The 15,955-nt window shown below is 42.9% G+C and overlaps 1 protein-coding gene across 3 annotated transcripts in view; it reads left to right on the top strand.

The window, feature by feature from the left end:
- The window catches only part of HENMT1 (HEN methyltransferase 1), a 114,726-nt gene extending 98,972 nt beyond the window's left edge, over positions 1 to 15,754 (top strand). For all 3 annotated transcript variants that reach the window (XM_040359839.1, XM_040359840.1, XM_040359838.1), the window contains 2 exons: positions 9,676 to 9,853; positions 15,122 to 15,754. In XM_040359839.1, coding sequence (XP_040215773.1) covers positions 9,676 to 9,853; positions 15,122 to 15,538 — 595 coding nt within the window. In that variant the 3' untranslated portion in view covers positions 15,539 to 15,754. The remainder of the gene's footprint in view (positions 1 to 9,675; positions 9,854 to 15,121) is intronic.
- Positions 15,755 to 15,955: the final 201 nt, after the last annotated feature.

Here is a 15,955-nt window from a genome sequence, read left to right as displayed (position 1 = left end):
GATCCATCTGGTTCTAAGCAAAAAAGAACCAACTATTCGCCTATGTATGCGACTACTAGGCAAGCTAGTGGCCACGTTCGAGGCGGTACCTTACGCTCAAAGCCACACTCGCATCCTACAGGCAGCCATTCTGTCAGCATGGAGCAAGAGGCCACAGGCCTTGGAATTTCCTTTGCCACTCTCATCAAGAGTCCGGCAAAGTCTGTGCTGGTGGTTAAATCCTCAGAATCTACTGAAGGGAAAATCTTTCAGCCCCGTGGCCTGGAAGATAGTGACCACAGATGCCAGCCTGAGGGGCTGGGGAGCGATCTTGGATGGTTGCACTCGCCAAGGTACTTGGGCACAGGCGGAGAGGCAGTTACCCATCAATATCTTGGAGCTCAGAGCTTCTCGGCGAGCCCTCGAGGCTTGGACAGCCAAATTGCAGGGGTTCCCGGTGAGGATACAATCGGACAATGCCACAGCTGTGGCATATATAAACCACCAAGGGGGAACCAAGAGTCAGGCAGCTCAGAGAGAGGTGAGCTTGATTTTCCAGTGGGCAGAAGCTCATGTGCCCTGCATATCGGCAATATTCATTCCCGGGGTGGACAACCTGCAGGCAGACTTCTTGAGTCGTCAGACTCTGTCGCCAGGGGAATGGTCTCTGCATCCGCAAATTTTTCAGATAATCTGCCAGAGGTGGGGAATGCCGGATGTGGATATCATGGCATCAAGATTCAACAAGAAGCTAGACAGGTTCATGTCCCGGACACGGGACCCTATGGCCTGCGGAGCCGATGCGTTGGTTTGCCCTTGGCATCAGTTCAAACTTCTTTATGCCTTTCCCCCGCTACAGTTGCTACCCCGCCTGTTACGCAGGATCAGGGTGGAGCACAAACCAGTCATCCTGGTAGCTCCAGCATGGCCCAGAAGGGCATGGTACTCACTAATCCTAAAGATGTCAGTGGGAGATCCTTGGACGCTTCCTCTACGGCCAGACCTACTCTCGCAAGGCCCGATCCTCCACCCTGCATTACGGCATCTAAATTAGACGGCCTGGCGGCTGAATCCCTGATTCTCAGGGGTAGAGGGCTGTCTAAGCAGGTAATCTCTACCCTGATCAGGGCTAGAAAGCCGGTTTCCAGGGTGATTTATTACAGGGTCTGGAAGGCCTACGTAGGCTGGTGTTAATCCAAGAAATGGCTTTCCCGCAAGTATACCATTGATCGAGTGTTAAGTTTTCTCCAGCTAGGAGTGGATAAAGGCCTGGCATTAAACACAATCAAAGGACAGATTTCAGCTTTGTCAGTGTGGTTTCAGAGGCCGCTGGCCACCCACTCGCTGGTTAAGACCTTCATTCAGGGGGTCTTGCGTATTAATCCTCCGGTGAAGTCGCCACTTTGTCCGTGGGACTTGAATCTTGTTCTGTCAACTCTACAGAAACAACCTTTTGAGCCGTTGGCTGAAGTTCCTTTGGTGTTACTAACAAGGAAGTTGGTATTTCTGGTTGCCATAGTTTCCGCCAGAAGAGTGTCAGAATTGGCAGCCTTATCTTGTAAGGAGCCATATCTTATTCTGCATAAGGACAGGGTGGTTCTCCGTCCTCATCCTTCCTTTTTACCAAAGGTTATATCCAGTTTTCACCTGAATCAGGACTTGGTATTACCATCCTTTTTTCCGAAGCCCACTTCCAGAAAGGAAGGGTTGCTGCATACCTTGGATATTATCAGGGCTATGAAGGCCTATCTTAAAGCTACAGAGAAGATTCGGAAAACAGATGTGTTGTTCATTCTACCGGATGGGCCCAAGAAAGGGCAGGCAGCTGCAAAATCCACCATCTCGAGGTGGATTAAACAGTTAATTACTCAGGCCTACGGCTTGAAGAGGTTGCCTCCTCCTTTGTCAGTAAAGGCTCATTCTACCAGGGCCATGGGCGCCTCCTGGGCAGCACACCATCAGATCTCTATGGCTCAAGTATGCAAGGCGGCAACCTGGTCTTCAGTCCACACGTTTACAAAATTTTACCAGGTGGACGTAAGAAGGAATACAGATACAGCCTTTGGGCAGGCAGTGCTACGGGCTGCGATTTAAGACCCTCAGAATCGGGGGCACCCTTGAGTTAAAATTTAAATTTAAGTTTAATTTTTCTCGACTAAGTTGGATTTATTATTATTTGAGAGTATCTCTGAATTAAATCCTTGTGTCTTGGGAAGATTTCTCCCTCCCCTCAGTAAAGCATTGCTTTGGGACATCCCACATAGTAATGAATATGCCGCTCTGTGTCCCATGATGTACGAGAAAGAAAAAGGGATTTTTAATACAGCTTACCTGTAAAATCCTTTTCTTGGAGTACATCACGGGACACAGAGCTCCCACCCCTCTTATGGGAAACATTTTGGGAGGCATACTGCTTGCTACAAAACTGAGGTACTCCTCCTATGGGAGGGGGTTATATAGGGAGGGGCACTTCCTGTTTGAGATTGCCAGTGTCCATCACCTGAAGGTACTCCATATAACCCACATAGTAATGAATATGCCGCTCTGTGTCCCGTGATGTACTCCAAGAAAAGGATTTTACAGGTAAGCTGTATTAAAAATCCCTTTTTTTTTTTCAACCTCACCTACTATGTAACTAATGTAAGATGACGGTGTGTTTCTATGTTACCATGACAACCAAGTCTGATGCCATCTTGAATTCTTACTATTTTCACCTCCTAGGGGCAGTGTTGTATAAGAATTCAATTAGAATTTTATTTTTGTTGATGTCTAAGCCAATTTATGACATCCCTTGACTCAGACTTCACAGAAAACCATTAATTGATTAAGGTTGAGAATCATATATCAATTCCCTCCAGACATTCTGGCTCTTCTTAAAATATATGGGTTGAGAAACTCTACCCCACACATTTAGCTGGGGTTGTTAAATTCCTTGAAACTCAGATAACTGGAATTTAACCCTGTGCATTATTTCACAAATACAGCTTCTAATACTTTCAAACTTTTTATAGGATCTCCTATTTGTAACCCTTATTATAATAGGATTTTTATAACCGCTTACCTGTAAAATCTTTTTCTTCGAGTACATCACGGGACACAGAGCTGCATAGTAATAACTATGTGGGCATATATAGGCCACCTTCAGGTGATGGACACTGGTACACCCAAGACAGGAAGTCCCCTCCCATACCAGGAGTACCTCAGTTTTTGTAGCAAAGCAATAAGTATCCCAAGAAGAGGGGCGGGAGCTCTGTGTGTCCCCTGATGTACGAAAAAGAAAATAGGATTTTTTGAACAGCTTACCTGTAAAATCCTTTTCTTTGAGTACATCATGGGACAGAGCTGCATAGTAATAACTATGTGGATTGTCCCATAGCAATGCCATCTGAGGGGAGGGAGACACCAAATAAACAGGGCGCCATCAGACGTGAGGACCTATACTGCTGCCTGCAGCACACTGCACCCATAGGCGATATCCTCATGCCTTTTTACATCCAACTGATAGAATTTAGTGAATGTATGTACTGATGACCAGGTTGTGGCCTTTCAGATCTGAGTCATGGAGGCTTGGTGATGCACTGCCCATGAAGCACTGACTGCTCTGGTAGAATGCGCTATAATTTGAAAAGGTGGAACTTTTTACCTTTTAACCCATAAACCTGAACAATAACTTGTTGAATCCACTTGGAAATAGAAATAGTAGACTTCGATGCTGACCCTTCATGGGGCCTTCTGGCAGCACAAAGAAAGAAATAGCCAAACCATCAAATTTAGAGTTCGTAAGGAAGGATGGAATATTTTCGCCTTATGAGAGCAGGTCTAGACGGGACGGAAGGATACATGGATCCCCTACAGTCATCCTTACAATTTCTGCGTACCAGGACCTCCTGGGCCATGCCGGGGCTACCAGAATCGCTGGCCTTTATTCGGTCCCGATTCTGCGGAGAAGACGCAGCAACAGCTGGACTGGGGGGGGACGGGACACATAAATCAGTGAAAACGGATTTTCCCCATCTCTGACATATGGCCAGGAAGATGTTGGGGTAAATAGACCACTCCCCCGGGGATAACTGCTGGCGACTTAAGTCCCGCCTGCCAATTCTCTATCCCTGGAATGAAGACAGCCGATATGCAAGGAACACGCCTCTCTTCCCAAGCTAGGATCTTGCTCACCTCCCTTTGGGCTGCGAGACTCCTGGTGCCTCCTTGGTGATTGATATAAGCCACAGCCGTGGCATTGTCGGACTGAATCCTGACAGGAAAACCCTGTAACATGCATGTCCAGGCTTTTTAGAGCCAGGCGAGCTGCCTGAATCTCTAGGATGTTGATGGGGAAAAAACCTTTCGGCTTTGGACCATCTAACTTGGACAGACATTTCTTCTAGGACTGCTCTCCAGGCTGAAAGGCTGGCATCTGTTGTTACCACCTTCCAAGTGACCGGAATGCGTAAACATATCATCCACTTGGCATTGAATTCCTCAGTATGTACGCGAACACAGGAATCCAATTACAAACTTCTAACCCAATGGTACTATACGCCAGTAAAGATGCATACATTTTCTACAGAAAAGTGCTGTTGGAGATGTGGACTGGAGCAGGGAACCTTGCTACATATATTCTGGTCCTGTGTAAAAGTAAGACAATACTGTCTGGAAGTCCAGAGAATATCTCAAAAATTTACAGAGTTCCAGGTACCAGATGATCCGGCTTTTTTCTTGCTCCATAGTTAACAGATTCCTGTGCGAACGTATAAAAAAATCGGTGCTATGTCACCTGATAAATGCTGCTAAAAGTGGAATAACTTTACAGTGGAGAGACACTAGAACACCCTCCATTACGAGATGGCTCAATAGAGTTCGAGAGATAGGAGCTATAGAACATCTGGTTCTTTCAGCCCGAAATAAAAGAGAACAGTATGTTGAAACATGGACAGGATGGAATCTATTCATGTCTTCGGAAGAGGGGAAGAGAATGTTGGTCGAGGAGAATATGGAGTGAGGAGGCCCCCCTGGGGGGAGTGTGTATAGGAGTGTGATCAATAGAAAAAGGGAAAGGGTACCACCATCTCTTGAGTAAAGGGTTAGTGGGGGGGGGAGGTAGAGGGGCTGGGAGGGGTTGTTGTTTTTTTTTTCTTTGGGGTAGGGGAGCGGAGGTGAAGGTATGGTATATAAGGACAAGGGAACAGAGAGGTTTTAGGTGTATGAGAACAATACATTTAATTTAGAGACTTGGATGAGAAGGTTTAAGAAGTTTTGTTCACTAGTATAACATTATGGAAAAGGAGAGATATGGACATGCCTTTCTTGGTTGCTTTTGTTTTTCGCTGTTTGGAGCGATAATATGTATATGACTATGTACTTCTCTCTTTTTTTGTTATGACAATACCTCTTTTTGGCCTTGGATATAAAAATAAAAATAAATGATATGAAAAAAAATAAAATATATATCGTATTTATCGGCGTATACCGCGCACTATTTTGCCCTGAAAATCGGGGCAAAATCGTGGGTGCGCGATATACGCCGATACCCGCTTTCCCACCATGAGTTTGAATACTGCGCCCGCATATAGCGAGCGCAGTACACTCGTGAATCTTCGGCCAGTCTCGGCGCCTCTCGTACTGACATCCTGAGCGTACAGGACGTCAGTGCGAGAGGCGCCCGAGCCTGCCCGAAGATTCACGAGTGTACTGCGCTCGCTATATGCGGGCGCAGTATTCAAAGTCGTGGCAGGAAACGAGCGAGAGGACGCCGCCAAAGATGGACGCCGAACCCGCCGAAGATGGACACCGGACCCGCCGAAGATGGACACCGGACCCGCCAAAGATGGACACCGGACCCGCCAAAGATGGACACCGGACCCGCCGAAGATGGACACCCGACCCGCCGAATACAGACGCCGGACCCGCCGAAGAGGACACCCGAAGCCGCAGAAGGACGCCGGACCCGACGAGGCCGCAGATGGACGCCGCGCAAGACATCAAAACTGTAAGTACAAAAAAACTAAAAATCTTTTTTTCCCACAGGATTGGGGGCCACATTGGGGGTGCGCGGTATACGCCAGAGCGCGTTATACCGCGATAAATACGGTAATACAATAATATATGTGACATTAATTATGTATACAAGTATTTCAATATAATAATACTATATAACTTTGGTTAATATATTACTTGTACTTGTAATATTATAATACGTTTCATTTGGTCGTATTTGAATAAGCCCCCTTCTCCTTCATGCAAAGACAATGTGGTTATGTGAGCTCATGTGAAATCTGAGTCTCCTACCATTTTCTTATCTTAAAGGCTGACAGAAAGAGAAATTACGATCCTAACCACTTGCCGACCGGCTCATGCCGATATACGTCGCCAAAATGGCACGGCTGGGCAGATCAACGTATATATACCTTGCCCTTTAAGATGCGGCATTGTGCGGGCGCACCTACCGCGAGCTCCGTGAGTGTTACCGCGGGTCCCGCGTACTCTATGTCCATGGGGATACCTGCGATCGTCTCGCAGAGAGGAAGGACGGGGAAATGCTGATTGTAAATTAGCATTTCCTCATTCTTCCTAGTGACAGGACACTGATTACAGCTACCTGTAATTGGGAGCAGTGATCAGTGTCACGTAGCCCCTTCAGCACCCCCCCCCCCGGTTAACCCGTTCACTGCCAGTCACCTTTACACAGTAATCAGTGCATATTTATAGCACTGATCGCTGTGTGAATGGTCCCAAAAGTGTCCGATGTGTCATCCATAATGTCGCAGTCATGATAAAAAATTGCTGATCGCGGCCATTACTAGTAAAAAAAAAATATTAATAAAAATGCCATAAAACTATCCCCTGTTTTGTAGACGCTATAACTTTTGCGCAAATCAATCAATAAACGCTTATTGCGTTTTTTTTTTTTTTTTTTTTTTTTTCAAAAATATGTAGAATACATATCGGACTAAACTGAGGAAATTTTTTTTCTTTCATAGATTTTTTGGGGATATTTATTATAGCAAAAAGTAAAAAATATTGCTTTTTTTTCTCAAAATTGTCGCTCTTTCTTTTGTTTATAGCACAAAAAATAAAAACCGCAGAGGTGATCAAATACCTCCAAAAGAAGCTGAAGTGGTTAAGAAAACTTAACATAATACAATTAAAACCTTCTACTGAGAGTTCCTAAGTTTCAAAGACATTTAACTGAAGTTGATCTCTTTTAACCACTTAAGACCCGGACCTTTAGGCAGCTAAAGGACCTGGCCAGTTTTTGCGATTCGGCACTGCGTCGCTTTAACTGACAATTGCGGGGTCATGCGACGTGGCTCCCAAACAAAATTGGCGTCCTTTTTTTTCCCACCAATAGAGTTTTTCTTTGGTGGTATTTGATCACCTCTTTTTATTTTTTGCGCTATAAACAAAAATAGAGCGACAATTTTGAAAAAAATGCAGTATTTTTTCCTTTTTGCTATAATAAATATCCCCCAAAAATATATAAAAAAATAATGTTTTCCCTCAGTTTAGGCCGATACGTTTTCTTCTGCCTATTTTTGGTAAAACAAATCGCAATAAGCGTTTATCAATTGGTTTGCGCAAAATTTATAGCGTTTACAAAATAGGGGATAGTTTTATTGCATTTTTATATATTTTTTTTTTCTACTAATGGCAATCAGCGATTTCTTTCGTGACTGCGACATTATGGCGGACACTTCGGACAATTTTGACACATTTTTGGGACCATTGTCTTTTTCACAGCAAAAAATGCATTGTTTACTGTGAAAATGACAATTGCAGTTTGGGAGTTAACCACAAGGGGGCGCTGAAGGGGTTAAGTGTGACCTCATTTGTGTTTCTAACTGTAGGGGGTGTGGCTGTAGGTGTGAAATCATTGATTGTGTTTCCCTATAAAAGGGAACACACGATCAATAACGGCGCCACAGTGAAGAACGGGGAAGCTGTGTTTACACACAGCTCTCCTCGTTCTTCAACTCCGGGGACCCATCGCGGGACTCCAGCGGCGATCGGGTCCCGCGGTCACGGAGATCCGGACCTGGTTGCGGGCGCGCTCCCACGACCCACGGCTGGGCACTTAAAGAGGACATACCTGTACGTGCTTGTGCCCAGCCGTGCCATTCTGCCGACGTATATGTGCAGGAGGCGGTCCTTAAGTGGTTAAAAAATCTCCTTTATACAAGATGGTTTCGGGTTTTCTCATAGCATATAAATGAAAAATATACGATATACAGGCCTTATGTATATTCTTTTAACCCCAATAGTTCCGACAGATTTATATCTGTCTTGGTGTGTCACATAATAAAACATTTTAAACATATGACAGGGGTTTAGCAGTCAAAGACAGATTTTTTTTTATGGTGGTATTCATTAGTTCTGTTGCACCGGCAACTTTAATGATTTTTGGATTGATATTTATGGATTTATATAGATGAGATTTGTGACCTTGAGGATTCTTTCATTGGTTGTAATTCTAATTTCTGGCTTCATCATTTCAGCTCCACCACCAATCAGATCTGCTGGTGGCATATTTAATCATATGACAGCTCTATAGGAGTCTGATAATAATTAGGCTGTATAGCAAAAAGGCACCAAAGGGGCAGATCCACATACATCCGCTGCGCCCGGCGCAGATGTAAGATACGCTACGCCGCTGTAACTTACTTGGCTTTGGTTTGAATCCTCAACGAATTCACGCCGTAAGTTACGGCGGCGTAGTGTATCTCTCACGGCGGAATTGAAATTGGGCGGGTAGGGGGCGTGTTTCATTTAAATGAAGCGTGTCCCCGCGCCGAACGAACTGCGCATGCGCCGTCCATAAAAACTCCCAGGGTGCATTGCTCCAAATGACGTCGCAAGGACGTCATTGTTTTCAACGTGAACTTAAATGGCGTCCAGCCCCATTCACGGACGACTTACGCAAACGACGTAAAATTCACAAAATTAGACGGGGGAACGTCGGCCATACTTAACATTGAGTACGCCACCATATAGCAGCTTTAACTTTACGCCGGAAAAAGCCGAACGGAAACAACGTAAACAAAATGCGACGGCCGGTCGTACGTTCGTGGATCGTCGGAAATAGCTAATTTGCATACTCAACGCAGATTATGTCGGGAACGCCACCTAGCGGACGCCGAAAAATTGCATCTAAGATCCGACGGCGTACGAAGACGTACGCCTGTCGGATCTAACACAGATGCCGTCGTATCTTGTTTTGTGGATACCAAAACAAAGATACAACGCGCAAAATTCGAAATTACGCGGCGTATCAAGAGATACGCCACGTAATTTCTTTGAGGATCTGCCCCAAAGTGTTTAATTGTATACCACTTTGACCTGGCCCATGCACATTATTGTGTTGGGGTAATGAATAAAGTACAAAGGCATAAACCAATCTTAGATTTAGATCAACACTATGACAATGACATTTTGATCTGTGGCATGTTCTTGTTTTCATTCCTATTAGTCTTCCATTTGTTTGTACTGTATATTATATATTTTCGAAAGATTAAAAAATATTATATAATATTATTATATAATTTTTCAAGAGAAAAAGAAAGAAAAAAAATCCAAAGAAATGTCTTATCTTTTAAATGTATAAGATCATTCTGAAAGTTTGTGTTTTTTTTTGTATCATTCAATTGACCTTTTTAGTGAACTATAGTCATCAGTCACTAACATCTTGTATTTTATATCCAGGGCTCTCAAAGTTGTCAAACGCTATAATTATACAGTAGAATTTAGTGGGGTTGGAAAACCACCACCGGAACATGAAGATGTGGGCTTTTGCTCTCAGATTGCTGTATTTTTTAAGAACTACACTGAAAGTGAAGAATCAATCAATATTAAAAAGCAATACAAAAGCATTTACAAAACAGTAAGTATTATACTTTATGCACAAAGACAGTTCTGGTGTCCCTTGACCTGTATATAGGTTCATAAATAATTAAAGATTATCTAAACCCACAAACAAATATGTAATATATTGCAGCTTACCAGTCATTAAATGTTGTGGCTGCACTATTATTATTTTGTTTTTAAAGCGGTAGTAACCTGCACTTTCCGTGTGCCTTTTTTTCTGCACAAAATGCATGCACAGTGTTTTCCATGTATTCCAATGGCTCTAGTTTGACCAGAAACTGACTGCATGGTGTGAACTAGAATCAACAAGAACACTGTGCATGCATTTTTAGTGCAGAAAAAATGCACACAAAACTGTACGGAACTGCATCTGATGTGAACTGGCCCTTAAAAAAAAAAAAAAATGGTAAGACAATGGCATAATGTGAGACTTACCTTAAAACAAAGCACTCCAGTGGTGTGCTGTGACAGCTGACAGAGCTTCTATTTATACCCTGTCTTTACCCTGTCTTCCTTCCGCAATGCAAGTTTAGGAGATATTCACTGTACCTACAGGTAAGCCTTATACCTCGTACACACGATCGCAATTCCCGAAGAGAAAAGTGTGATGCAAGCTTTTTGTCGCAAATTCTGACCGTGTGTATGCTTGATCGCACATTTTCTGTGAGAATTTCGGCCAAGAAAAGATTGAGAGCATGATCTTAATTTTCGTGACAGGAAAAATTCCTATCAGGAATCATGGTCGTCTGTATGCAGTTACGACGCAAAAAAAAAAACACGCATGCTCAGAATCAAGCAGAAGAGCCGAACTACATTGATCTCGGCTCGTCGTACGTGTTGTACGTCACCGCGTTCTTGACGTTCGGAATTTCGTCCAAGATTAGTGTGACAGTGTGTATGCAAGACAAGTTTCAGCCGTTTTCCTGCTGAAAAAAAACCCACGTTTTTCTTGTCGGAAATCGCGATTGTGTGTACGAGGCATTATTAGAGACTTACCTGTAGGTACAAGTCAAATAGTAGACTAAGGCCTTGTACACACGGGCAAACATGTACGATGAAAACGGTCCGCCAATTTTGCAGAGCAGTGTTGGCAGCTCTGCACGTGCTCAGTTTTCAGTGAGTTTCTATGCTGAGCATTTCTTCCCTCACATCTGAGCAGCCCATGTGACTTTAGAGTCACACATGTGGGCATACAGTGCCTTGCAAAAGTATTCACCCCCTTTAGCATTTTTTGCATTTTGTTTCCTCACAACCTGGAATTAACATGGCTTGTTTGGGGATTTGCATCATTTAATTTACAGAACATGCCCTCAACTTTGAAGATGTTTTTTTTTTTTTATTGTGAAGCAAACAACAAATAGGACAAAATAACAGAAAAAGTCAATGTGTATAACTATTCACCCCCTACAGTCAATACTTTGTAGAGCCACCTTTTGCGGCTAATCGCTTTGGATAAGTCTCTATGAGTTTACCACATCTTACCACTGGGATTTTTGCCCATTCCTCCTTGCAAAACTGCTCCAGCTCCTTCAAGTTGGATGGTTTGCGCTTATGAACAGCAATCTTTAAGTCTGACCACAGATTTTCTATTGGATTGAGGTCTGGGCTTTGACTAGACCATTCCAACACATTCACATGTTTCCCCTTAAACCACTGTTGCTTTAGCAGTGTGTTTGGGGTCATTGTCCTGCTGGAAGGTGAACCTCGGTCCTAGCCTCAAATCTCAGTGGTACAGGTTTTGCTCATGAATATCCCTGTAATTGGCACCATTCATCTTTCCCTCAGCCCTGACCAGTTTCCTAGTCCCGACTGCTGAAAAACATCCCCACAGCATGATGCTGTCACCACCATGTTTCACTGATGGGGATGGTGTACTTTGGGTGATGTGATGTGTTGGCGCTAGACATAGCTTTTTTTTATTGAACAAAAAGTAAAATTTTCGTCTCATTAGACCAGAGCACCTTCCTCCATACATTTTGGGAGTCTCCCACATGCCTTTTCGCAAACTCAAAACATGCCATTTCGTTTTTTGCTAAAAGTAATGGCTTTCTTTTGGCAACTCTGCCATAAAGCCCAACTCTATGGCACGTACAGCTTATTGTTGTCCTATATACAGATAATCCAGTCTCTGCTGTGGAACTCTGCAGCTTTCTCTTTCGTTCATTGACTGACACAGCAACTTAATCTTGACCTTAGGGTTATATCGCCACCTTCAGGAGAGGACTAGGCAGAACATGTTAAAACAGCAAAACTGCACAGTACCCAGGGGGCGATCCTACTGGCTATAACCCCTCACACTGCATCCAGCAGCTCAGTTTTTCTCTGCCTAGTGTAGGAGAAGGACCTGGCTCCCGGTGGGGACCATTGGTCCTGGAGATTTTTTCATTTTTTCAGATTTTTGATTCCTGTGATCTACTATCAGCCGGGCTGGGTGACCGGACATCGAACGTGAGCAGGCCCTAGCTACGAGCTGGGTCGGCCACAACATGCCCCGTCTGATCCAAGGGGTGGCCGGCGAGCTATATGCTCCGGGGGACACATATGACCGGGCCACTGCTGTCTGTGTCACAGTGTGCCGACAGCCACCCCGTACCGCTCAGATGATGGGTCTGTCCGGAATGCGTCCAGCAGTCCCCACAGGAGTTGTAAGTATGGTTCCACCTGTCTCGGCAGGACGAAGCAGCTGGGCATTCCTTGGGAGGTCGAATTGGGGGTCTCTCATTCTCCTCTTCTTCTCTCCCTGTCCTTTTCCCTCCTCTCCATGCTTGGTCCGCTGCGTGACTGAAGGGGGTCTTCTGGGGGGCTACGTGTCTGACGAGGGGGCTGGTGTCTGGGTAACAGAGACTAGATCGAATACTTGCCACTTCCAGCACTGTCGCTTCTCTCTTTTGGTTTGTAAATGTAATGACAGATCATGTGACACTTAGATTGCACACAGGTGGACATCATTTCACTAATTATGTGACTTTTGAAGGTAATTGGTTGCACCAGAGCTTTTTATGGGCTTCATAACAAAGGGGGTGAATACATACTCACATGCCAATTATCAGTTTTTAATTTCTGAAAAATAGTTTTATGTATATATTTTTCTAATTTTACTTCACCAACTTAGACTATTGTGTTCCGATTCATCATATATACTGTATTTATTGGCGTATAACACTCACTTTTTTACCCTGAAAATAGATGGTAAACTGTGCCTGCGTGTTCTACGCAGGGGATTGTGAAAAGTTTTTTTCCTGAAACTTCCCTCCTAAAGTTATGGTGTGTGTTATACGCATGTGCGTGTTATATGCCGATAAATACGGTAATTCAGATTAAAAAAACATTGAACTGTAATGTAATGTAACAAAATAGGTAAAAAGCCAAGGGGGGTGAATATTTTTGCAAGGCACTGTATACACAGTAGTTAATGACAGCCCACTCCCTCCCTCCTCCTCCATGCCCACTATCCAGCTAAACACAATGGGGGAAGGCTTCATCTCCCTCTTACCCTAAGGGACAGGCTGGAGGGGCGTGACACATGGTGTGGGTGGATTTCTGCCAGTCACAGGCTGGTATTACCATAAAATAAGATTTGAGTTCAAATATATAATTGTATGACAATTTAAAACTGTTACATAGTCAGGTTGAAAAAAGACACAAGTCCATCTAGTTCAACCATAAATAAAATAAAAAATATCGTACAATCCCATATACCCAATTCTTTACCCATAGATAATCCAGAGAAATTCAAAAAACCCCAGCAGCGCATGCTCCAATTTGCTACAGCAGGGAACAAAATTCCTTTCTGATCCCCCGAGAGGCAATCGGATTGTCCCTGGATCAACTTTTACCTATAAAAGTTAGTACCCAAAAACGAGTTTATTGATATTAAAGCGGAGTTCCACCCAAAAGTTCCACTTAAACCACTCCTCGCCCCGTTACATGCCACATTTGACATGTCATTTTTTTGGGGGGGGGGGCTTCAGTAGGAGTGGGACTTCCTGTCCCAATTCCTACTTTCGCCCAGAGACCACTAAGGCGACACGTCATATCGCCTTTTGGCGGCCCCTTTGGCATGCGCAGTGAGTGCCCAGTCGTGAAGCCGAAAGCTGTCACGGCTGGGTGCCCACAGTTAGAATAGAGGTGCCGGCGGAGAGGGGGGGAGGAGCGGAGCTCCAGACGTCATGTCGCTGGACCGTGGAACAGGTAAGTGTATGTTTATTAAAAGCCAGCAGCTACACTTTTTGTGGCTGCTGACTTTTAATAAACATAAAAAAGGCTGGAACTCCCCTTTAATTAGGATTTTTTTTTTTCCAAAGGCAGATTTTTTTTATTTTGAACATGTGACCATCAGCAGAGGACTAGAAGCACCTTCTACTCATGTATCCCTGCAGGCAGGCTGGGGAAGAGCTGGGTCATATGATAGCTTTACAGTATATCGATTAAGGATTTTTTTTTTTTTATTAAAATAATTAAAGTGCCATCATCCACATACAGAATGAGATGTAAAAAAAAAAACAGTTTGTGTTTAGTATCACTTTAAAGTGTGGGAAATGACGCAATTACTGACATATTAAATGTGTGGTTTAACCTTTTTTTTTTTTTTTTTTTTAACTATTGTTACACAGTTTTTGAGGGAAATTAGATCTGCCAAGCAGAGCACCCATGCCGGGCCTAGATGTGTCTTTCTTCTATCTTTTTCCGTTCACTTTAAGTGGCATATTCATAATGATATAACAAATCCAAGCCTCTTCACATTGCAGAACTATAATATGCACAAACATGTCCAACTCTGCTATCTGTCAAATACCTAACTGCATGTGATTACGACTTACCACTTTTCATTCTTTTTTATAAAAACTTTTAAAAATGGTTGAATTTACATCCCTTTCTGTCATATATGCTGAGACTCCTATTTTCTTTGTTTTTCACATCTGAAGTTTCGGTAATAATTTTCAGACTTGTGAATATGTCCAGAGAAGTTTTTGGTGGAACTCGTATTGTACATGTACACCACTAGACTCAGTTCACTGATTCTTTTGTAATTATTGCAGTATTGTTAAAGTGTTATAAAAATAACTAGTGTTTACTAGAGTTCATCTACATGTATTCTGAGATTATATTATATTATATTTATATTATATATATATGTATGTATGTGTGTGTGTATATATATATATATATATATATATATATATATATATATATATATATATATAGTAAAATTATATTGTATTCTGGCTTACATTATGACTAAATAGAGCTAACAAAGGAAATCTATTTCATTATTCATTACAAGGTACTTCATGTGGTATATCCAAGTCTCCAGGAAGAGAAATATTTTCGAAATGCTGTACTAAATGTGGCTCTATTACATGCCAATCGCATGAAAAACTGCTTACTGTGTTATCACAAGAACAAAGAAGAAAACAAAGAAGATGTGACTGACCACAGCACAGAAGCCTATAGGTATTCAAAATGGTCTTTCAGGTTAGAAACTGAAACACAAAGCGAGGAGAATGAAGTTGCACAACCATTTATGCAAGGAAATACCATTCATGTTCCCCTGGAAGCACTCTTCACCATCTCAAAGGTCAAGAAATTGTGTGGAAATTTAGATGTTCTAAAAAAAATTATTGCAGGGGAAGCCACTCTTCGTTCAGATGGTAAAACAATTATGTATCCTGTTTATCTGGATGATGTGTCAGAAGTATAATTATTGGGTTTGCTTAATACATTTTTTATTTACAATACAGGCATTAGATCTGTCTTCCAGATTGCATGGGGCATTGGGATTTATAGCTTTTAATAATTTTTGAACATTGTATCACATTATCTATAAAACAGTAGTAGTCCCCCTTGTTTAAGCCTGGCTGTTTTTGTTTTCTGTTATGCAGTATAAATCCAATAAAACCATTTAACAAGAAAAACAGAAGTAGTCCCTCGCTTGATTGTAGTGTTTGTGCAATGGGGTAGGTTTACTAAAACTGGAGCACTCAGAATCTTGTGCAGCTGTGCGTGGTAGCCAGTCGGCTTCTAACTTCAGCTTGTTCAATTAAGCTTTGACAATAAAACCTGGAAGCTGATTGGTTTCTATGCACAGTTGCCCCAGATTTTGCACTCTCCAGTTTTA

This window comes from Rana temporaria, chromosome 7, assembly GCF_905171775.1.
Source record: "Rana temporaria chromosome 7, aRanTem1.1, whole genome shotgun sequence".
Lineage (NCBI taxonomy): Eukaryota > Metazoa > Chordata > Amphibia > Anura > Ranidae > Rana > Rana temporaria.
The sequence above is the reverse complement of the archived record's forward strand: the minus strand, read 5'-3'. Positions and strand labels throughout refer to the sequence as shown.